At 28.7% G+C, this 25122-nt stretch overlaps 3 protein-coding genes across 3 annotated transcripts; all 3 read right to left on the bottom strand.

Annotated features, from left to right (window-relative positions):
- Positions 1-1858: 1858 nt before the first annotated feature.
- LOC128958906 (fatty acid synthase-like) lies at positions 1859-13666 on the bottom strand. The gene is made up of 17 exons (XM_054304867.1): positions 13384-13666; positions 12850-12999; positions 12466-12738; positions 12017-12378; positions 11676-11940; positions 11330-11602; positions 10658-11251; positions 9711-10583; positions 8374-9158; positions 8223-8259; positions 8123-8162; positions 6732-7993; positions 6405-6659; positions 4972-6317; positions 3402-4499; positions 2642-2714; positions 1859-1968 (listed from the first exon to the last, which is right to left on the bottom strand). The coding sequence occupies exons 1-17, from the start codon at positions 13526-13528 to the stop codon at positions 1859-1861; spliced, it is 7941 nt and encodes a 2646-aa protein (XP_054160842.1). The 5' UTR covers positions 13529-13666.
- A 1936-nt stretch (positions 13667-15602) lies between these two features.
- On the bottom strand, positions 15603-16678 carry LOC128958907 (probable H/ACA ribonucleoprotein complex subunit 1). Its single transcript, XM_054304868.1, has 2 exons — positions 16670-16678; positions 15603-16346 (listed from the first exon to the last, which is right to left on the bottom strand). The coding sequence occupies exons 1-2, from the start codon at positions 16676-16678 to the stop codon at positions 15603-15605; spliced, it is 753 nt and encodes a 250-aa protein (XP_054160843.1).
- A 3645-nt stretch (positions 16679-20323) lies between these two features.
- Positions 20324-21118, bottom strand: LOC128958908 (keratin, type I cytoskeletal 10-like). The gene is made up of 2 exons (XM_054304869.1): positions 21110-21118; positions 20324-21022 (listed from the first exon to the last, which is right to left on the bottom strand). Exons 1-2 carry the CDS (start codon positions 21116-21118, stop codon positions 20324-20326), a joined length of 708 nt encoding a protein of 235 aa, XP_054160844.1.
- Between the last annotated feature and the right edge of the window lie 4004 nt (positions 21119-25122).

Here is a 25122-nt window from a genome sequence, read left to right on the forward strand (position 1 = left end):
TAATTGTTGACCCAGAGTCAATTATTGCACGAATTGGATAATTGTTGACCCGCACCGCGATTTCAATTAAAGACGACCGCCCTGAAAGTTTCCCTGATTGATGGGGTCTTCACCTTCAAGACGATATGCGTAAGTTTGAGCCGTTTGATTGAGTGGACGTGAGAAGTTAACGTTAGCGTAAGACGTTGGATCATTTCGTTAAAAGTCGTTGTTTTCAACGTTAACGTAATACGTTGGATCAGTATGTCGGACGCCAATGTCTTCAACGTTAACGTAATCCGTTAACGTGTTATGTGTGTCTCTCACGTTAACGTAATTAACAGGTGCGCTATTCGGTCTATTATATTGTCTTTGGATTTGTGGTCTAAAAGTTCTAACCTGCGTTGCGCTTTGATTGTTGAGCTGTTGGCGGTTCGGGAAAGACTGTCTGATGTTTTGAGTCATCAGAGGACTACGTTGTCTGCACTCTCTATGCCAGTGCCAAGAAGTGATTCCAACGTCTGCACAATAGCGGCAAGGGTTCGGAGGACGACTTTGACTTGGCTGTGAATTGGTATCCGTAATCATTGCATACGTCGCTTTACGTTGGAAGACGTTAACGTCCTTTGTAGCAGTCCTTTTTGGAAGTGACGACTCAAGTCTCTGTGCAAGAGTTAACCAATCGATATGATTATTTGGCAATGCACACAATAAATATCCTTTGTAAGCGTCTGGCATTCCTGCTGTTAGTTGGCCAACGATATTGTTGTCATTTAGCTCCGCTTGTCGCAACAATCTCATTTTTGAGTCGAAGTAGTCCAGTACGGATTCCGTTGACATAAGACGTCTCTCTTGGGCGATAACAAATGCGTCTCGACGAGGGGCACCAAAACGCTTGATGAAGTGTTCCTTCACTTGGTCCCATGTTATGTCTGCTATGCTAGCTATTTCTGTAGCATACCAGTTCAGCGCGTCATCTGTTAGGTATGCCATTAATGTAAATACGCGATCGCTGTTAGATTGGGAACGAGTTAGGACCTCAAATAGATTTAACCATAGGTCTGCCCGTATGACCGTTTTATGTCCGCTGTATTTTTCAAGCGACGGGCGGTGATTATACGTTGGCGTCATGGCGTCTGTTGATGTAGACGTTTGAGTGGCGTTAGTGTTTGGCATTTCCGGGTCTGGTGTTACTGTTTTGAGGTAACCGCTTCTAAGCCGAATGATTGATGGTTATTGCGGAGGATATCCTGCCGGTCCTGCGCCAATTGATACGAGTTTTGACGTGTGGTCTGTCTACGTTGACAATATACGCTGAAGTTGTCTTAGAGGATGACACGTAGACGGGTTATGTTGACATTGACTTCAGATGTTGACGTGTACGTGCGAAATGTACGTGACGTGTTGACATAAAGAGCAACGCGTGACGTGAACGTGTGACGTGAACGTGAGTGTTTATATCGTGCGCGCGGCGTAAACGTGGTGTTGACCAAACGGTGGTACGAGCGTTGAACGGCAGAGAAACGCGAGGCGGTATTGATGTGAATGTGATGTCAATAAATGATAGCAAAAGGGCTGACGAGCAATGGTGGGTCTCCGATGATATTGTGGTTATAATGTGTCCAAAAGATAATGTAAATAGTGATCACGAAAGTGTATAAATGGTAAACACAGTTTAAAATGTATAACTTATAACTCTTTATTAAAAATGAACTAAATTAAGATAATTTGTAAAAACACATGTGTATAATAAAATATAATTAAAATAGGAAACGGAAGTTAAGTTAACGTAAGACGTTAACGTTATACGGAGTATAATTGAAGTGTACTCGTGGAGAGGCGAAAACGTAAGAGAGCGAGAATAGAGTAGTGTTAGCTCTTATATAGCAATGACTTGAGGTATAGGTATCGGTGCGCATGTGTTGGACTGTTGGGAACAAGTAGGTTGAGATGTGCTGCCCTCTGGTGACCGGTAATTGGGTAAAACCTCTATCAAAATAATAATTTTTTTACTTTATAAAGTTAGTGTTTTTTCTTATTTATGTCACATATATTATTATTACAAGTGTATTATCAATAATGAACTAGCATATTTTATAAATTTAAAAAAAACTAATAACTTTATAAAGTAAAAAAATTATTATTTAAAAAATATAAATCAATAAATTTTACTGTATATTTTAAAATAAATTTTATTGATTTATATATATATATATATTTGATAATAAATATGTAATATATTTTTTTAGAAAATATTTATAATTTTTTTTATTGCTTTATAATGTTTTGTAGTGTTTTTTATTTTATAATGTTAAATAATTATATTAAATTTATGTTAGACATTGCATAAATATTGTACTGGATAATTTTTATAATCAAAAAAAAAATTAGTTTATATTTTTAAATTATAATATCAATAGATTTCACTAATTAAATAATTTTTATCAAAAAAAATGATAAAACTCGATAACATTTTTACTAAAAAAAAAAATAAAAATAAAACTACAAAATATATTAAATTTTTATTTATTCAAATTGTTAATAATAATATGTTTAATATAGTTATACAATAATAACAAAAAATTATTAATATTATTAAATAATAATGTTTTTTTTAAAAAAAACAATTATTGATAATCTAATAAATCAATTAATTTATCGCCAATTTTTTCCGATGCAATTGATATGTAATGTTCGTCGACTTTAATTAAATTAAACGTCAAATTATTTGTTTCCTATTTATTATATAATTAAAATTTAATAATTAGAAAAAAAAACAAATTTTTTATAATAAATTAAAAGTATTTAAAAGTTTTTATATAGAAATTAATTTCTAATTTTCCATTAAGTAGTCTATTATTTTAAAAGATAATATCTAATGATAACCAATGATTAGGATATAAAGTTTTGTTAAAAAATTATTGTACAATAAAATCATAGGTATATAATCAACAACAACAACAAAATAACTATAAAAATAACTTTTTAAATAAAACTAATTAAATAAGGTTTTATAATATTATAATATTAAAATTGTTTGAATGTTTGATAATTGTATAACATATCTCTATATTTACAATAGTATTGTAAAAATTATTGTACAATAAATTCATAGGTATTTAATCATCAAAAAACTATAAAAATAACTTTTTAAATAAAACTAATTAAATAAGTTTTTATAATATTTGTGTATTTATTTATATATATACTGTATATATATATATATATATATATATATATATATATATGTATTAATTGTTTGAATGTTTGATATTTGTATAACATATGTTTCATATAACAAGTCTCTATATATTTACAATAGTATTGTACAATAAATTCAAAAGTATATAATAACTTTAAAATAAGTTTTTTTTTAAATATTTGTATATTTTTTTAATATCGATATATAGTTATTGTTTTACCGGATTTGTTGGCAAAAAGTATAACTGATTTGTTTTGTTGACAAACACTTCTTCGTCATCAATATTATTGAACTCTTTGAACAACGGTTTGATTATTGTTAGCTTTTGCCTACTTTTAGACCATTTATCCATCAGATTCTTGGACTTCGTTTGTGTCATCAATTTCTTCATTTTCTGCGACCTATAATCGGTCAACAGTTTTGCCCGTTTCAGTGAATTACGCAAAATTTCTTCCAAATCGGTGGCCACCAGACCGTGGCCGGCAAACTCGCGTATTTCGTTGCACGCGCGCTGAACACGTGCATCAATAGTTGGCTCGGATTTCATGTCACGATAGATCTTATACTTAATCGATTTCGGGATATTAGTCGATATAAAACCGATGATAAACTCCATTAGGAATTCATCGGTAACCGCGTCCTCATTGAACTGTGTTTCCGATAGTATATCAATAATAACGGCTCGTTTGACACCACGAGTCTTGCGGACTATTTTAGTGGCAATGAATGCACAGTCAAAGTAGCCGACGATGTCGTACAACAAATCATTGTTGTTGTTGTTGTTGTGGATAGTGTTCAATAGGTCTATAAAATATTTGGTCATATCATTGACCGATTCTATGCCATCCAAATCGCGCGTCCAATTGATACCGACAACTGGCCTACGAAATCGTTTGGCCAGCGCTTCAAATTGTTTGAACGATCCGTCGACGGTCGGCAATAAATATATGGGTCGACCAGCGGTAATGTTATTCAATTTGACGGTCCTATCCGTCGGTATAATGAATTTCAAGTTCAATAGATTGGTTTTGGCCATTTCAAACTCCTGGACGTATCGGCTAACGTCATCCACTCGACCCGAATCATAGAGTTTGATGTGTTGGACAGTTATATTCCTGATGTTATTCAACGATATTTTTATATTATACTCCCGTTCCAACTCCTGTTGCAATTCGACGGCAAACATCGACTCCAGTCCGAGTTCGCCGAGTGATAGATAATCGGGTGTATTGTCCGGATGGACGCCCAATGCTCGCCAAAGTTTCTTAATCACACGTTTTTGACGGCTTTCCGATTGCATTATTCGTTCAGATATTAGCTTTAAAAAAATTGTTACATTTTTTTAATTGTTTAGATATTATAGTCTTTAGTGGGAATTTAGTGGGGATTTAGTGGGGATTTAGTGGGGATTTAGTGGGAATTTAGTGGGRATTTAGTGGGGATTTAGTGAGAATTTAGTGGGAATTTAGTGGGAATTTAGTGGGAATTTAGTGGAAATTTAGTGGGAATTTAGTGGGAATTTAGTGGGAATTTAGTGGGAAGTTAGTGGGAATTTACTCAAATTTGGCAAAAATTGTCAATTAAAAATGCAATAAAAAATGTTCAACCCCCACTATACCCCCAAGCTTTTTCGAAAATTTTGCCATTTCACCACCAACCCCCCCCCCCCCCTATACCACCCCCTTAAAAGCGAAAACCTTTAGCAACCCTGTTATAGACATATCGGTACAGGAAGTAAACAAACATAAAACAAAAGTAATAATAATAATAATTATTATAATAATATTTACATATGAAGTGACAATCAGTTTATCGACGGCCAGTAGTCTATCCATGACTTCAAAAACCGAATTGATTCTCTGTTTCTTCATATTAGACATCTGGACGACCTGATCCTTGTTAGACAGGGCGCCCACATCACCGATCGGACCAAATTGTATGGCCAGTGCTTTCAATCCATCACCAGATCTTTGTTCGCATAATCGTTCGCACATTGAGTTACCAAAAGCATAGTTACTTTGACCGCCGTTTCCTTTGCCCGCAATTAACGACGAAAATACAACAAAATAATCTAATTTGATGTCCAATTTGCGAGTCATTTGATCCAAATTAGCAAATATTGCATATTTTGAGGCAACAGTTGAACCAAATGTATCAGTTGTTTGGTTTTCCAGCAACAGATCATTCAATAATAGTGTCAAATGAAAGACACCGCCAATTGTTTTACCCAATTGTTGTGATTCACCTAAAAGTTGTTTTGTGCCGTCAATTGTCAGACAATTAGCCGTCGATACTATGATTTCCGATGAAAACATTTTGTATTTTTTACCGAAAGTTTCTAAACGTTTCAAAATATATTTTTGATAATCATTTTTGATGCCATTACGTGAGTTTAGGACAAACTTTTTTGCCCCCTTATATAGCATCCAATGAACTAATTCAAGACCACAACCACCCAAACCACCCGTTATTATATAGACTTTGTTTGGATTAAAATATGTCTTAGTTGTTACTAATAAACCAATGGATGGATTCATATCTTTAACAGCATTTCTATCGGATTCTTCGTCTCTAATCTTAATAATAATTTTTCCGATATGTTTACCGGTTGTCATATACCTGAATGCCTTTTCCGCTTCATTAACTCCAAATACAGTCCTATTAATTGGTTTAATACATCCATTTGAAGAGTTTTTATGCATCCATTCAAAGAAATTGATGGCAAAATCCTGAGCCTCAAACAGACACATATCGAAAGCGACACCAATGAATGATATATCTCTCAAAAAGTCAAACATACCGATCTGTTTGTTTTGCATTTGATCATACTTTCCCAGTTCAACAAACCGACCCCTATTTGCCAGACACTCGTAACTGGCGTCCAATTTTTCACCGGTCAATGAATTCAATACCAAATCGACTCCTTTTCCTTTAGTTAACTGTTTTATCCTTAACTTAAACAATATATCTCTTGAACTGAATATTCTGTTTTCAGGAATATTATATTCTTTGATAAGAAACTGTTTTTTGTCTTCAGTTCCAACCGTCACAAAGATATCGCAGTTATAGTATTGGCATATATTTATGGCCGCCTGACCCACACCTCCAGCACCCGAATGTATTAAAATACTTTCATCTTATAATAAAAGTTAAAAATAAATTTTAGTATTTTACAAATCAATTAATTAATACATTATTATAATTTATTTTTTAAAAAACATACTCTTCATTAAATCAGCCCTATATATCAAACCATACCAAACGGTGATATATGTGGTCAATATAGTGACCGCATCATCCATTGACCAGTGTGTCGGTATACTAGTTATAAATTTGCTATTTGCCTGAACACTAGTAGCAAAACATCGGGTTATACTCATACCCATAACCCGTTCACCAGTGTCTATACGACGTCCGACAAACTCATAACCAATTAAACAATCAGTAATTAATTCCAACTCTGATATTGTTAAACGACCTAAAAAGTAAATTTTTAAAAAAAATATTACTAATTGAGAGATAAAAGTAAAAAAAATTAAAAATTAAATACCGGTTGCAAACATAACGTCACGAAATGTTAGTCCAGAACTGTATATATTGATCGGTATTTGTTTTATTCGGTTATTTAAAAAATCATAGACTCCTTCATCGGACGGCACCAAACATCGAGAATCAAACCATTGAAGACTTGACAGATCTCTTCCCTGACCGATACTCAAGAAGTAGTCATTGGATCTGATTTTATCGTAATCTTTGTTTAGTTTGAGATGTCTATAAGTTCCCACTTTTGGCTGATGTTTGCCATCATATTTGTTGATGACATTAACAGCCAAACCATTGGCCAAAATATGTTTGTATTTTTGATAAAAATCCAAACAATTGATATCATTATTATCGGTCGTAATATTGTAATCGATAATACATTTGAAACAATTGCCTCCCGGTTCCAGTCTTAGGCTATTAATTAGACTTATAATACCGTTTCTATAGGAATCAATGGCCATCAGCCAAACTGTATCACTACTTGATTTATTTTCTTGCAATTTTGGTAACCAATTATCATAGTCTAATGAATCGACCATGATCACTTTTGATAAATCAGGGTTGCCATTGACCAGTTCGCTAGCCGTTTTGCGATAGAGTAGAGCCATAGTACCGATGGTGTCGTATTTGCGGCCAATTAGCCGAAGACCCGCTCGATTAGCAGCCGTAATAAACTGGTCGATCCGTTGCTCCAGAAACGTGTTGTCCAACAGTTTTCCACTCTTAACTGTATCGTTGTTGACGATGTTGTTTAACATTAGCTCCGTATCCGTAAACCTATATCTATGAATTGTCAACAAAAATCCATTGCTGACAATATAGTCGCTTAAATTTATGATAAATTTGTCGACATCTATGTTGTTGTCATCGTAGATATGCTGCGAATCTCTCGCAACAATAAAATCGGCAATCGATATATCAGTGGGAAAATCACTATCTCTTGTCTGCCAAACACTGGCAGCATATCTGTCCTGTAATGATAAATCGTTTAGCAATACATCCATCGATCGGACAATTAGTTTGTAGTTGACATCAATTGGATAGAAATGATAGTTTGACATTAATTTTTCAATTTCTTTGGCCAACAATCCATGAGTTAAGTTAATTTCAACAACATTTATGGATTTTTGTGGCACCAGATTTTCATTGACAATATCGACCAACGATCGTAACAACAAATCATTTGTATGGATCTCATTAGTGATGTCTTTAGCAAAATCATATTCAGGTTCGGACTTAATTTCTGACCATATTTTTCCAACAATTTTACTATTATTATCATTTAGTATCATATTATCAATAATATTGTTTTCGTTGTTATTATTTGTAATTATAATATCATTATTAAGATAATTTTGACCGCAAATAGTTGTCAATATTTTATCCAAAATACGAAACATTACAAAATTTTCATTGTTTAATGATTTTCTATATTTTTCTATTAATTCATTGTTTATATTAGTGTTGATATCGTATAAAATATTATTATTATTAACACCAATTTTTTTTATCAAAACAATCAACATTTTGCAAACCTATTTTGATTTCATAGTAAATATATAGTTAAAAAAAAGTTTATACCAATTTTATACATTAAATTAATCTGTATTAATTCGTATCTTATTATTATAATATATATATGTATTTACCTCTAAATATTCAGAAATCGTATGCTTTAGGGACGGTTCGATGGCATCCATGTCCTCATTGGCGACAAACTCATAGGAATCGAGTACCAGATCCTGATTGTCTGATCGTCGGGTAATGGGAAACACTATGAGATCGCAGATTTCGATACCATAGGTGACCAACAATTTCGTGTCGTAATCAAAATAAAACGATACCAACGATTTGTATTTATGAAAGCGTTCAGAAATCTGTTTAAGTATTTCATCGGTCTGTTCATATAAATCCGTATAAGCTGTCTGTTCGTTAACATCCAGTTCCTTAGGACGACATTTCCATTTGGCCACTTCTTGACAGTCTTTGTCGGCGATTTTGTTGACGACTTGGTCGTCATCATCGACGGTCAATCGATTTTTGACGATAGCCTCGAAAAACAGTTTCGGATCGATTTTAAGCGATTTGATCATTACGGGTACCATTAGCTTACGAAACGGTAACACAAATGCCGTCGACTGTAGTACTGAGTCGAGAAACGGTACAAACAGTCCGTTCCATTCGCAACTACCGAGTATTTCGACAAAATTGTTGGTCCGAACCCGTTTCAGACGTCTGAATGCCGGTCCGTAATCGTAGCCAACAATACGTAACTCTTTGTAGATGTCATCTCTGGACAAACTATACTCATCGGTTAGCTCCCGGTTCTCATCATTCTCATAGATTAGATTCTGTGCGTATAGTCCATCATCGGTTAATCGGCTAACTTTACCCGAACAACAAACATTATCATTTTCCAATATTACAAAATCATCTGAAAAAAATTGATAACTAATTATATAACTGTGATATAATTATTAGTTTTAGTTTTTTTTATTAAATTAATAAAATGTTAAACACTAAATATAATTAATTGTTATTATTATTACTGTAATATGTTGTTGTTATTGTTAATTATAAATATAATATTACTTAATAATTAAAAAAAACTAATTAAAATTATAAAACTAATAATATATATATTATAATTACAGCATTATCATTCAAACTGAAATGTAAAAGCATTGTAACTTAAAAAAAAATTTGTTTAGAAATAATATATTTATTTTATATAAAAACTTACAGCTATTTTGTAATATTTTGTTGTTGAATATTATAATTAATAAAATATTATTTAATAATTTAAAAAACAAAATAAAATTATAGGAATATTAAAACTTATTATTATTACAGTATTATTATTATTATTATTATATTAAACTGAACTGTAAAAGCATTGTAACTAAAAAAAAATAGTTTAGAAATAATGCAATTTATTTTATGTAATTGTTTTGTTTGATTATTTGATAAACAAATAAAAACTTACGGCTATTTTGAAAGTATCTGACTTTCAATCGGGTCGGCGACGTATCGGACAGAAAAACTGATCGTTTGAATTGTATGTTTTCAAACTGGACGGCCGTTTTGTTCCAGATTTTGCCGCAATAGCTGGCAAAGTGTCGCCAAACTAACATTATATAGCCGGTGGCCGGAAATAGTATGTTGCCGTCGATAGCGTGATCGGCATAATAACAATCTTCAGGCATCTGTATGTTGACCGCAACGTTCATATCCGATGCCGTGCTTCGGGTATAAAACTCGGGATATTTTCTGCAAATGTATTGATGCGAATGATCCCATCGAATGAGCGATCCTATTGATTGGGTATTTCTGGCCACTGGCCACTCGACAGGCGGATAGAGCTTATCGATAGACGGATTTAATCCCAATTCGTATAGTTTGGCCAAACACGACAAAAACAGATCCAAATTCGTGTCGTTCGAGTCTTTCTTCATAAACGACAAATAAGTGGACGACTCAAGAGTTTCGGTAACTATTTTGCCGAATACCGTATGCGGACCCATCTCTATGACAATCGAATCGGTCGGAAGTGTTTTCAGGCGATCATAAAAATGGACAGAATTTAACACATTATATGCAAAATACTCTGAAGAAGCGTATTTCAAGATGTCGTTGTTGTCATTGTCCTGTTGTTCTAAGTTTACCACTGATGTCGACAACCATCGACTGGATCTGAGCCGTGGTTTTAATATGTATTTTCTGGTTGTCTCAATCATTGGCTTAACCGAACTCTCCATATATGGCGAATGATAGGGTATACCACTGCTGTCCAATTGGCGAACAAATACACCCATAGATCGTATCTTTTCAATCAATTCCTCCATTTCTTGTTGTTTGCCTATAATTATGTATAATTATCAAACAGATTAATTGAATAAAAATTATTAACAGATTATAATTAAAATTGATTACCAGATACGACAACAGTATCTTTGGCATTATTGCAGACCACATACACTCCTTGTGTACACAATTTCTTTGCTTCGTTTTTCGACAGACCCACGACAGCCATCAAACCTTTCGGTATTTTCTTATCGTTTTCAGTGACGGCTCCTCTAATGTATGACACAATTATTGCCTCTTTTGTGGTCAGACATCCGTCAGCGTAAGCACAGGCTATCTCACCAAATGAATGTCCAATAATACCGTCGACATTGATATCCAATGCTTTAATCACATCAAACAACGCCAACTCTATAGCAGTTGTCGTACAGAACTTAGCAGTCATTGTTGAGATGGAAGTGTTATCTTCAGAGAGTAACCAATGTTTTAAATTGACATTAAATTCAAGTAATATTTTATGACATTCTTCGACTTTATTTTTGAAGATATCGATTGGCATTAAAGCCTTAGCCATTGCAGGCCATTGTCCGCCCAAACCCGGAAACAACAGCCAAACAGGTCTTAAAGATTTGCATTTAAATAATGAAAATTGTTTTTTATATTCATATCTAATGTTTTTGTTATTATTGTTGTCATCACTTAATTTCTTTAAAATAATTGATCCTAAATTAAAATATTTAATATTATTTAATAATAAAAAAATATTAAATTTAATTTTATCTATAAATTAGTTAAATAAACCTCTGTAGGGAAATCCAGATGAATTAACACTGGGACTGACTTTCATAGTATCGGTCAAAAGGGCTAAAAAGTCGCGCGTGATTTTGTGAGGATTTTTTTCGATAAATTCAAACACGTGTTGAATGGCGGCTTCAGTGCGGCCGCAGATGTTTACAATACGCGGTATGGGTTCGGCAATATCCAGGCCTTTATCGTCGGCCAACTTATAATTACATTCAATGAGTACGTGTCCGTTGGCACCTCCAATGCCAAAGTTATTTATGCCGGCAATGGCTGTACATATTTTAAAAAAATTAAATTAATTATATATGTAGCTTATGTATGTATGTTTGCTTTTGACTCATACCTGGCTCATAGGCCAATGGTTCAGTATTGGGATACAGTGGTGGACAGTAGTGTTTGCATTCATTTTTTATTGTTTTCAGATTAATATTAGCCGGTATTAACTCGTTTTCAAATACTAGACATGTCTTAATGATTGCCGATACACCCGATGCCGCTTCCGTATGACCCGTACTACTCTTGAGTAGACCAAGCGGTAGATATCCTATACGATTAGGTGTCGAACAGTAGGCATTATAGATGGCCTTAACCTCTTGAGGATCGCCCACCTATTTAGTTGTATTAATATATATAAACTTTTGTATTTTATATACAGTATATGGTATGGTATGAGTACTATCTTACTCTGGTTCCCGTACAATGAGCTTCAAAATAGTTGACTTTCAATGGATCCACATTAGCCTCTTTGTAGGTCATAATCATCAGATCTTGTTGTGCTTCTGTCGATGGAAAGAACATGCCTTTGGTTTTCTTGCCGTCAACATTGACACGACTGGCCAACACTGAGGCATAGATACGGCGAGCCTCGGGTCGTCTCTGGAGGAATAGACAGGCAATGGCGTCACCCTTGACAAAGCCATCTGCCTCCTGGTCTAACACCGACGACAGGCCACGCGGTGAACAAACACTGATCTCCTGAGACATTTGGACGATAAACGGTTCAAATGTCATATGAGTGCCGCCGACCACAGCGTAGTCAACATTGCCTATGAATTAGAGGTTATATATAGTAATATATATTTGAATTATATGTTTTCATTTACAATATAATATTAATATTAATAATCCGATACCTAATTTCAAGTCATTTATGGCCAAATTAAAGGCCACAATACTGGCCGAACAGGCCGTATCAGTCATAAGCGACGGTCCCTTAAAGTTAAAAACATAGGATATCCGGTTGGCGTACATAGACTTTGAATTGCCCACAATCTGCAACATTGTCGACTGTCTACTCGCCATAATGTCCGGCTGTATCTCTTCGGGATAGCTATCGGTCATAGCATAGGTCGACACACCGATATAGACACCGGTTTTCGTGCCGCTCAATGAACTCGGATTTATACCTATAATATTAAAAATCGATAAAATCTAATATAACACACAAATACACAGAATTTTTTGTTGTTGGTATTTATAATAATAATAATTATTATTAAAATAGCATTTATGGTTACCGGCGTCGACAATGGCCTCGTATGTGGTCTCCAATAGTTTACGCGATTGCGGATCAATTTCCATCAGTTGTTCAGTAATACCGAAGAAAAACACATCGAAGCGGTCAAAGTCCCTAACCTTTCCTTGTCTTGAATTAATTCCGTATAAATCTTTTGATTTGTTTTGTTTTATTATTTATTTATTTTTTTTGTAATAATTTTTTTTAGTTAATTAATTAAAAGAAATTAATTTAAAAAACTTTATTAGCATATTAACATTAATTAACACTCAGACATACACACACATACACACACATACACACACACACACACATACACACACATACACACACATACACACACATACACACACATACACACACATACACACACATACACACACATACACATACATACACACATACACACACATACACACACATACACACACATACACACACATACACACACATACACACACATACACACACATACACATACATACACACACACATATATACATATTAATTGATAATTAACTAATTAACTAATAACCTTTAGGCCATCGACAATCACCGTCATCGGCATCGGTAACCATATCGATACCATTGTATAGATTGTCAGCAAATTCATCGATATTATCAGATAATGGGAACCGACCACTCATACCACTGATTACTATATCATTATTTATATTCATTTTTAAATGAAAAATATTTTTTTGTTGTTGATTTGCACACACAATAAAACTTAACAATTGTTTTTATTTTTATTTTTGTTACTTATTGTTATCTATAAGTTTGAATACTTGACTTAATAAAAAACTAACCATATTTAACAAACTAAAATATATGAATTATTTTAATGATATATATATAAATTTAAGCTAAAATTTAATTAATTAATTTTTTGTAATTTTAGTAAAAAATGGTTTATAATTATATTAAATAAAATTATACTCATAACAAATATGATATATTTTAAATTTAATTAATAAAATAACTGATTTTATTACTAATATTAGAATTTTTAATAAAAATGTTATATTAATAGTTTTTATAAAAAAATTTTTGTATTATATTAAAATACACACACACACATACACACACATACACACACACACACATACACACACACATACACACACACACACACACACACACACACACACACACACACACACATACACACACACACACACACATACACACACATACACACACATACACACACATACACACACATACACACACATACACACACATACACACACATACACATAAAAAATAAATGTTAATAAACAAATTAAAATTTTAATATATATATTATTACTTGTTAATTACTCTATAAAAATATTAATTACAATTAATAAAACTTTTTATTTTATTTATTAAATATTTATTAATTTTTTATTAAAAATATTAACTAATCAGTTTCACTATTAATTTATAATATACTAATCAATATGGTACACTAATTTGTTTTTATTATTTATAATGGGTTTTAATGGGTAAATATGATAATATTTTTTTAATTTATTAGTAGTTTTTTTTATTAAAATGTTTATTCAATAATATTTTTAAGAAATATATCAATTGAAATAATATATTAAAACTACATGTATATATGATATATATATATACAGTATATATATATATATATATATTAAGTGTATAATTTAGAAATATATTATAATCAAATTAAACATAACTAATAATTTTTATTTTATTATTGTTACACTTTTAATAATATTTTTTTAAATAAAATAAAACAAGTAATAGTAAATTATTAAATAAATTATCATACTCAGTTATCTAGTTTCTAGTAATTTATGTATAATAATTTTATAATATTTTATACATATAATTTTATTTTTAATAAAAAAAATAAATTTATAGCTTTTAGCAAATAGTAATTAGTTTTTAATTAATTGATTATTTATTTAAATTATATATTAAAAAAAATAATTATATATGATTTATATAATACTGTCTCATATATATATTTTTTGGACTAAATAGATATTTCAATATAACTACCGGTTAATAATTATACAAGTTTTTAAACAAACAAAAAACAAAAAAAAAATTAAATTTATATTTTGAAAATAAAAAATTATTTATTATTATTGATAAAAAAATAAATATAACAATAGTTTACAAAATTATTATTTATTTTTTTAGTGTATTTACTAGTAATATAGTAATAATTGGTAGACTTATGTAGAAAATTAATAATTATTATAACGATATTTTTTTTAAATATTAAAATAAATTCAATATTTTTAATTAAACTAATAATGAATGATAAATACAAATAAAAAAAAATTTTGAGGATTAAATAATATTATTCATAATTCATTAAAAAAATAAACACTTATTTCAATAGTTATACATAAAATTAATGATAATTTATTTCCATATATTTATTTATTATAAATATTATTACTAATATTTACATATTTTACTTTTCAAAAATAAAAAATAAAACACAAAATTTTTTATCACAAATATGAGATTATATAATATATATATATAATATTTTTTTTATAAAAAAATGTTGATTTTTTTGTTGACTTTTTTTTGTTGCTTGATCAAATAACTAAATTAATATTTTTTTTCTCATTACAATATATACATATATATATATGATATAAAACTTATTAATAAAATGATTATTTGATAATTAGAAAAAAATAAAATAATTATTATTTATATATAAAAAAAAATAATTAATTAATTAATACTAAATAATTGGTGCGTTTTTTTGTGTATTTAGTAGGCTTTTCGTCCACCGCCGCCACCGCCGCCTCCATAGCCGCCGCCGCCTCCGCCCATAATTTTTCCGCCACTACTGCCGCCATAACCGCCTCCGCCGCCACCTTTGCCGCCACCGAAACCGCCTCCAAAACCGCCACCAAATCCTCCGCCGCCACCGCCGCCGCCTCCGACACCAACACCGCCACCCGTTCCTCGGGCGACAATAGTCTGGATGTCTTCCTGGACGGGATTGATCTCCTGGACAATACGTCTGTACGGTGTAATCACTTCCCGAACCTCTTGGATGATCGGTTTGGATACTTCGTGTATGAGTCGATGGGGTTCATCCTCCGACTGACTCTGTTGAGTACCGCCGCCGCCTCCTTCGTGAGCCTGTTGTACGTTGATGTTCGACGACGACGATCGGAACAGTATGTTCAGGGGTACGGCCGATGATCCGACTTCAATGGTTGTCGGGTTCACGGATCCCGATGACGGAACATCCCTGAAATCGATGCTATGACGCGAAATGATGGCCGCTTGGACTACACCGCCGCCGCCACCTCCTCCTCCACCACCGCCTCCAAATCCTCCGCCGCCACCGAAACCGCCGCCTCCATGTCCTCCTCCGCCTCCTCCATAACCACCTCCACCACCACCGCGTCCACCGCCGCCATAACCTCCACCACCACTGCTACCTCCATAACCTCCTCCGCCGCCAGCCTTACAATAGGCTATGAGTGCAGACAATATAAATACCTATTAAATAATTATCAAAAAAAAATTAAAGATATAATATTTTTTTTTAAATAAAAAATTATCTTTATATATAATATAATACAAAATAATACTGTAGTTATATAATAGTTTTATTATTAATTTTTTTTTTAGAAATATTATTATTGATTTCAATAGTATTCAATAATAATAGAAATATTTTTAATTAATAAATTATAGAAAATTAAATAAAAAATAATATATAATTTATTTTATCTAAAAAATTATATATAAAGTATATAATTATTTAGATAAAAATTATTGTAATAATTTTTTTTGGATAAACAATTTTTTTCGGTACTTACTTTTAACATTATTATTATTATTATTTAGATCTATTCCTTTTATAATAAACACACAATTTTAATATATATATATATATATTTAATAATAACTATATTTAATTAACAATTAATTATAATAATCATTTGGTAATCGATAAGTTTTTTTCTATTAGTATTACTACACACACAAAAAAAAATTAGGATTAAAACTTATAAATTTATAAACTTTTTTAGACAACTATTTATTAGGATCTCATTTAACTAATAAATTTATTTCCAACAAAATTAATCGGTTTATATATCCGTCAGTGAGAAAAAAAAATCCTAAATTGCAATTTCAAATAAAATATAATATGCAATACATTTTTTTATCAATCATTAAGTATTCATAAAAAAACAAACAAACAAACAAACAAACAAAAACATGCAAAATAAAAATTTAACATAATAATAATAATAAAATATAAAATGAAAATATATAATATATAATATAATAATATTGAAGATTTATAACAAAAGTTCACATAATATATACATATTCAGAGAAAAATTTTAATTTTGTTTTTTTTTGTTTTTTGCTAATTTTTTTGTACTGTATATACAATACTTAAGTAAAAGCTAATTTAAATAGATTTAAATTTTTTTTATATACAAAAAAAACTAATAGTGTTTTTTTGTTATTATTATTATTTATTATAATAGCATAATGTATAGTATGTATTATAATTATGTTATAGATTTGCTTTTCCATCATTTTTTTCTACTTAGAGAGAGAGAGAGAGAGAGAGAGAGAGAGAGAAAGTTAAAAACTTTTCATTTTTACTTTTTATTATTATTATTATTATATACATAATATAAAAACTTAAAGTAATAGATATTTAATTGCACTTTTTTGGGGGCACACTGTCTTTAAGGCCTTAATTTTTATTTAATAATTTTTTCCACTCTCTCTCTCTCTCTCTCTCTCTCTCTCTCTCTCTCTCTCAATAATATTTTTTTAAAAATTTATAGTTAAACTATGCATTGATTTCTGATTAATATCTTGATAAGTAAACTATTGGGATATATTATTTTACTAATAAATAAATAAAATACAATTTGCTTCAAATTTTTTTTTTGGGGAAATCAACAAAAAAATTATTACTAATACAATATATATACTGTATATAAATTTTTTTTTATAAATAAATGTAATGCATATAATTTTTTATTATCTAATATCTGTATATATTTAATGTAATGTAAAAATTTATTTTGTTTATACATATATATAAATTTAATAACAGGTAATTATAGTAAATGAATTAATGAATTTATTTCAAAATTATTATTATTATTATATATGTTATTAAACAAATCAAAAGCATTTTTTTGTATAAATAATTTTTTTTGTGTGTCTTTTCAATCCCAATATGTTTGTCATGCAAATGTTATATAAAGTTTTTTTATTATTATTATTATTAACGATAGCTAAACATTTAAATACACTATAATATAATACAATAATTTTATTACATTTTATTATTATAGTTCAGATTATTTTATTTTTTTTAAACTTATGGTATGTTTTTTATTATTATTATTATAATTGTAAAATATTTTTTAATTATTATTTTATTTGTTTGATTTTTTAACAAAAAAAATATAATATTTTTTCCAGTATATTGACAACAAATAATATTTTTTTTTGTTTATTGTTAATTAAATTTTATTTTTTTGTTTATTTTTATTTTTGTTGTTTTGTTTATCCCTTTTTTCTCGGAGCACTCAATCATTTTTGTTAACAAATTTTAAAATATTTAAAAATTATAAATTTTTTTTATTATTATAATTATTATGAACATAATTATTTTTAAAAAATGAATAAATTGTAAATTTAATAATTATTATTTTTATTTTTATAAAAAAAATAAATTATCATTGGTTATAATTAAATAATTATATGGCTAATTGGTTAAATCTTATTTATTTATTTTTTTGTTGGTAATAATAATAATACTTAAATTTTTACATTACTAATAAATATTATGCAATTTATTTTATTTAATTATCAATATTTTTTTTTAATTATTATATGCATAGTAATAATGAATTTTATTGTAAAATTAAATTATTTTATTAAATTTTGTGATTTAATTGTGATATACTTTAATATAGTTATACATTGTATATCGTAATTAAATCAAAAAATTTATCAAATAATTTATAAATTATAATAAATTTCTATGTTGTATATTATATATATACTATACTATAGTATATATTAATTATTTTCAATACACATGTCTGTATAATATATAGGGTATATTGTTTAGTCAGACACACATAAACATATATTACTTAAATTAATACAATATATATATGATATTAATATAAATTATGTTTTATGAAAACAAAAGTGAATTTAGTTTGAGGTCAACTAAAATAGTTGATGTGTTTTATTATATTATATAATAATATATAATTGTCTCTCTCTCTCTCTCTCTCTCTCTCTACCAAAATCGTGATACTCCTAGCAATCAATTAAAATCCATTAAAACCTCGTGATATAACACGTAATGATTTTTTTTTTTTAATTATATATATAAGTTATTTAGTTATTATATAACTTTTTTTGTTGTTAGAGACTATTATCTAACACCACTAACACGGTTTAGGCAAAAAAAAATTAATAAAAATATTTAACTATAATTTACACAGGTGCACCCATACGCTTTTTTTTTAAAAAAAAATAAGTATATCTACATATCCCCGCCCCCCAAAAAAAACTACCTGTCCATGAATCTACTCTAGGGCTATCCATACAATATATACATATATATTATCTAATATATGTATAATGTTAAGCACGATATTGTTTGTTTTTTTTTGAGTAGTCTATTGCCACACAATTTATTTAAATGCTAATTTAAAAATTAACAAAATAATAATAATTTATTTTGTTATGTAATAATAATTAAACACTTGATTTAGTTATATTTAATTAAATACAATACATGTTTGTATAGTATTAATTTTTTTTTGGATAATTTATTTTCTAATGTAATAAACCTGATTTATATAAAATTAATTATGATTTTGTTAAAATAAACTACTTAATTTAATTAATCTAATATATTTAACTGTTTATTTAATTATTTAACCATGGTGCTGTTTAAATTGTACTAATTATAATAAATAAATTAATCAAATTAATTAAATTTGTTAATTTAATAATACTAAATATTTACAAATTAAAAATTTAGTTACCAAATAATAATCAATTAAAAAGTTTATTTTTAATATTAATACTAATTAATAATAATATATTTAAATTATTAATATTATTGTAATAATATTATTTAACTTTATTACTATTGATTAAATGTTATGATTATTTCAACAATAAAAAAATTATTAAACCTAAGAAACACAATAAATATTATCAAAAATTGTTATAAATTAAAAAAAAACAAAATTAAATACAAATATATAAATTTCTTTATAAATGGCAATATTTTTTTATTTATTTTTTATGTATTATTTTTTTCATTTAAATTACAATTTCCCAAATAATTATATATATTATAATAATAAAATAATTACTTAATAAATTTATTTACAATATATTATATATCTTTTTATATATTTTTAAAAAAATCAGTTTTTTTCTATCAATCAGTTTGTTATTATTTTTTAATAATTTTTCGATTGGCCTCCATATCCACCGCTAGATCCACGACTAGATCCGCCGCCATATCCGCCACCAAATGAACCGCCAAATGAACCACCATTTCCGTGACCACTACCGCCGCCGCGGCTACCGCTGAAACCGCCATTGTTTTGCTGCTGGTGTCGTTGATTTTGACTGCGGGCCACAATTGTCTGGATCTCTTCCTGGACGGGCTGTATCTCTTGGACGATCTTACGATAGGGTGTAATGACTTCGCGGACTTCTTGGATGATCGGTTTGGATACTTCGTGAATGAGATGATGAGGTTCGTCCTCCGATTGGCTACGTTGGGTATCGCCGCCGCCTCCCTGATGCTCCTGTTGGACATTCAGGTTGGATGATGACGATCGGAACAGTATGTTAAGGGGAATGGATGATGAACCGACTTCGATGGTAGTGGGGTTAACATTGCCGGTCGACGGTACGTCCTTATAGTCGATCGAGTGTCTAGTATGGATGGCAGCCTGGACTACCTCACCACCACCACCACCGCCATGTCTACCACCATTTCCGCCGCCATAACCGCCACCATTGCTTCGTCCGCCTCCATATCCTCCACCACTGCTGCGTCCACCACCATATCCACCACCACCACCACCACTGCTACCGCCATATCCCTGGCTGCCAGCTACATAAGCTACTAATGTTGATACCAGTATAAACTATTTAACAAACAAATAAAAAAATAAAAAATACAATATAAATACAAATTGCATTTAAAAAACAATTATATAGAAACAAATCAATACTTTAAGCATCTTTGATAAAAAAAAAATTTTTTTTTAAACAAACAAATAGTTTAATAATATTAAAACAATTTATTTAGTCGACTAACTAACTAAACTAAACTGACTGATGATTGTTTGATAAATAAAAAAATAATTTTCGTCTCATTTATATATACTTGAGAAAAAATCGGTTATACTGTATATATATATTAATATATAAAAAGTCGATTACATTTTAATTGCATAAATACATCTATTTGTAAAAAAAATGTTTTGGAGGTTAGGGATGGTTTTTTTATGTGTGTGTGTGTGTGTGTGTGTGTGTGTGTGTGTGTGTGTGTGTGTAAAGGGAAAGGGAGATCATTTTTTTTGGGGGGAAAGGGATTGTAGAGTAAATACGTGTGGAATAATAATAAATATTTATATWTTTTTTAAATATCTACATATTATTGCATTACTTTAGTTTAGTTGTATATGAGATTTGAATTTTTTATTATTATTGTAATTATATAACACAYACTGTATGTTACAATATATTTTAGCCGAAAAAAATCAATTATTGCATTATATGATAATAAATATTTTAAAAAATATTTCATCATTTTTTTTTTATAAGTTTATGTGTAAGTGTTTTGTGTGTATATTATTTGATGGCCAGGGGTTACATGCATTTGATTTACATTAAAATTTTTTTGTTTGCAAAAGTCTAATAACTTATATATACTGTATATATATATGTTATACAGTTATTACATAAATCAATTACAGTGTTAATCACTTTGTATAGTAGTATCATATATGATATATGTTTGTTTATAATAGGATAATATATCAATTGATTTTTATTATGATAATTATTTTTAAAAAATTTGTAGCATAACTATCGCAAAACATATGATATGGCAATTATGATATATATGTATATATATTTGTATAAATAAATATAAATAAATATATATAAATATATATTTATATAGTTAATACCTTGGTGTTTTCTAATAAAAATTAATTATAATAATAAAAAAAATTTTAAAAATACAAGTAACTAATTAGTGTGAAATATACAGTGTATTAATATATTAATATAATGCAACTTTTATAACAATAACAACAATTAGTATAACAATATTGTTGTGAAAAAAATGTTAATTAAATTATATTTATTTTTTCCTCAAAAAAAACAAAATAAATAAATAAATAATTAAAATAAACTCAATTTTTTTTATTAATTAAATATATAAAATAATAATTTTTTAATATTAACTTTTTAGATATACTAAATATATGTATTATTTTTTTTTAAAAAATCTTGATTTATCTAACTAACTAACATTATATAATAATAATTTAAATATGACTAAAATAATAATAATTAAATAATAAACAATAATTGTAAAAATTAACAAACATAAAATAATAATAATTAATTTTACAGTAATTAGTATTGCTCAATTTTATTATTATTATTATTATTATTATTATTATTATTATTACCGTTAACATAATGTATAAGTTAATAAAAAAAATATTTTAATTTATATATATATATATATATATATTAAATATTTATCACAAAAAAATCAAACTAATTGGTACTCAATTCAAGTTTATAGCCCTAAAACACACAAAAAAATATTTAGTTTTTTTTTAAATATTAAATAAATACAATTACTGTTTATATTATAACTAATAAAATAATACTATAATATAATATAATAAGTGATATAATGTTGTGAAACAAATATGAGTGTAAAAAGGGGGCGAAAAACTAATTATTAGAAATTATGTAATTCGTGTATAGATTTATTTTATTTTTAAAATATATAATTTATATTAGATTTTTCGTAATTTTTTTTTTTAAAAATCTATAATAAGTGTATAATAATATAATCATGAATTAAATTTGTTTTAAATTGAAAACTTATTAGTTTATAATCAAAAAAAAAAAATAAATACGATATTTAATTAAAAAACTTTTTCGATAGAAAAAAATTATATTATAATTGCATATCAATAAAAATATAGTTTTTAAATTATGTTTAAACAACTAAATAAATAAATTTTTCAAAAAATAATGCAGTTTTTTCTAAAAAAATCAATTTGAATTTTAATTAAATTTAATAATAATAATAGTAAATCTTATATAGATTTATAAAAATTTTTAATTAAAAAATATCTGATTATATATTTAATTAAATAAAAATCTAAGTAAAATACAAATAATGCCAATTAAACAGACGATAGCCAATGAAATATAGTGGTTATAAACCCTAAACCAGTGTCGGAGGCGAGGATTATTGACCCCCTCCTCGTTGACCCCCACCTCGTTGACCCCCTCCTCGTTGACCGCCTCCTCGTTGACCGCCGCTTGTTGTTGTTGTTGCCACTCATCATCTGCTAAACGAAACGGACATTCACGTTCATGGCCTGTATTGCCGCCGCCGAAAATAAACTCTAATGAGCCGTTAATATCGCAGCCATAGTAGCCGAACCTACATTGGACTACCGTATTGGGAAACACGTGCGCCACTAATACCGGTTCGGCAATGATGGTCGCCGGCGGTGATAGAGCAGCCAAATGGCCGCAGCCAACCCAACGACATACAGAAGCGTAACAATTGACGCAAATGATCTCATGGCCGCAATTACGCAATACGATCGGCCTTTCATCCAATACATGAATACATATTAAGCAGACTTTAGACAAATGTCGGTTGTCTGCCGGCGCCGCCGTTGTAGCCAATGTTTCGGCCGCCGTTGTAGCCAATGTTTCGGCCGCCGTTGTAGCCAATGTTTCGGCCGCCGTTGTAGCCAATGTTTCGGCCGCCGTTGTAGCCAATGTTTCGGCCGCCGATGTTTCCGACTCTTTAGTGGTTATTATTTGGCGTATATTTGGATCCATTTTGAAATAAGTGACGGAAACTAATGTATATTTATATTCATATAATAAACAAATTATGAAAAATTAATTAATTAATTACAAAACAAAAAAAAATTAACTATAAATATACTTTTAAACAGTATATCACTGGACAAAAAAAATGGTAATGAAATGAATATTTTTTATTTTTAAATTATTATAAATATATATATTATAAATTATCAAATAATATATTATTATTACTATAAGTTTATACACTATAATATATATATATATAAATAATTCTCGATAATATAACTTAAAAATTAGTGGAAATTTTTTTGCTAACATTTAAAACTTTTGAGATTATTTTATTTATAACTATGATATCTATATTATAATAATATAAATACAGTATGTATATATATAAAAAAAATTAATAGTTTATAATTTATTATAAAATATTAAAATTTCAATTATTATACACACATACAGTCGATATATTAATAGTCAATATATTATATCAATTTCTAATCATTCCTTAAAAATACTATATAATTATAGATAAAATTTAAATTAAACATCAATTAAGTTTAATAACATTTATATTATTTATATAATTATATATATATATAATATATATATATATAGCTTTCATATACTGTATATTAGATTGTAATATAATATTATATATTCAATATTTTTAAATTTATTATTTAAAAAAAATACTACCAATACTTTTATACCTTTTTTATTTTCAGTTAATATAACTATTAGATTATGAATAATCAGTGGCGGTATCATCAACTGTTGGACAGTTATGTGTTTGCTGTCCAATGGACACGTATTCAGTCGTGGACCAGTCAGTAGCCAACGATTCATACATCGGCGACAGTATAGCTGCCGACAACATGGAGTTACCACTGGATCGCCGGCTATTGCCAGACATATACCGCATAGCAGGTCATCGGCCAACTGTTTGGCCGCTAGTGTCAACCTATCATCGGTACGACTACTATCTGTTTGTTGATTGTTGTCGTCACCAATAATAGTAGGCATATCCTCTATAAACTAAATAATTAGTAGTAATAATAATAATAATATATAATTTACATTAATTATACTTAAATTATTATATATATATAGAAATTATATATTATTTTAAACTATAACT

This window comes from Oppia nitens, unplaced genomic scaffold (genome assembly GCF_028296485.1).
Source record: "Oppia nitens isolate AA-2021 unplaced genomic scaffold, nextdenovo-longstitch-racon4-pilon3 scaffold3_pilon_pilon_pilon, whole genome shotgun sequence".
Lineage (NCBI taxonomy): Eukaryota > Metazoa > Arthropoda > Arachnida > Sarcoptiformes > Oppiidae > Oppia > Oppia nitens.

Excerpts from the sequence above, each read along its gene's own strand:
- LOC128958906 (XM_054304867.1), bottom strand. The coding sequence starts at position 13,528 with ATGAATATAAATAATGATATAGTAATCAGTGGTATGAGTGGTCGGTTC. Across the intron at positions 13,000-13,383 it reads TGATTGTCGATGGCCTAAAG|ATTTATACGGAATTAATTCA; the intron begins GTTATTAGTTAA and ends ACAAATCAAAAG. Across the intron at positions 4,500-4,971 it reads AACTGATTGTCACTTCATAT|CTAATATCTGAACGAATAAT; the intron begins GTAAATATTATT and ends ATTTTTTTAAAG.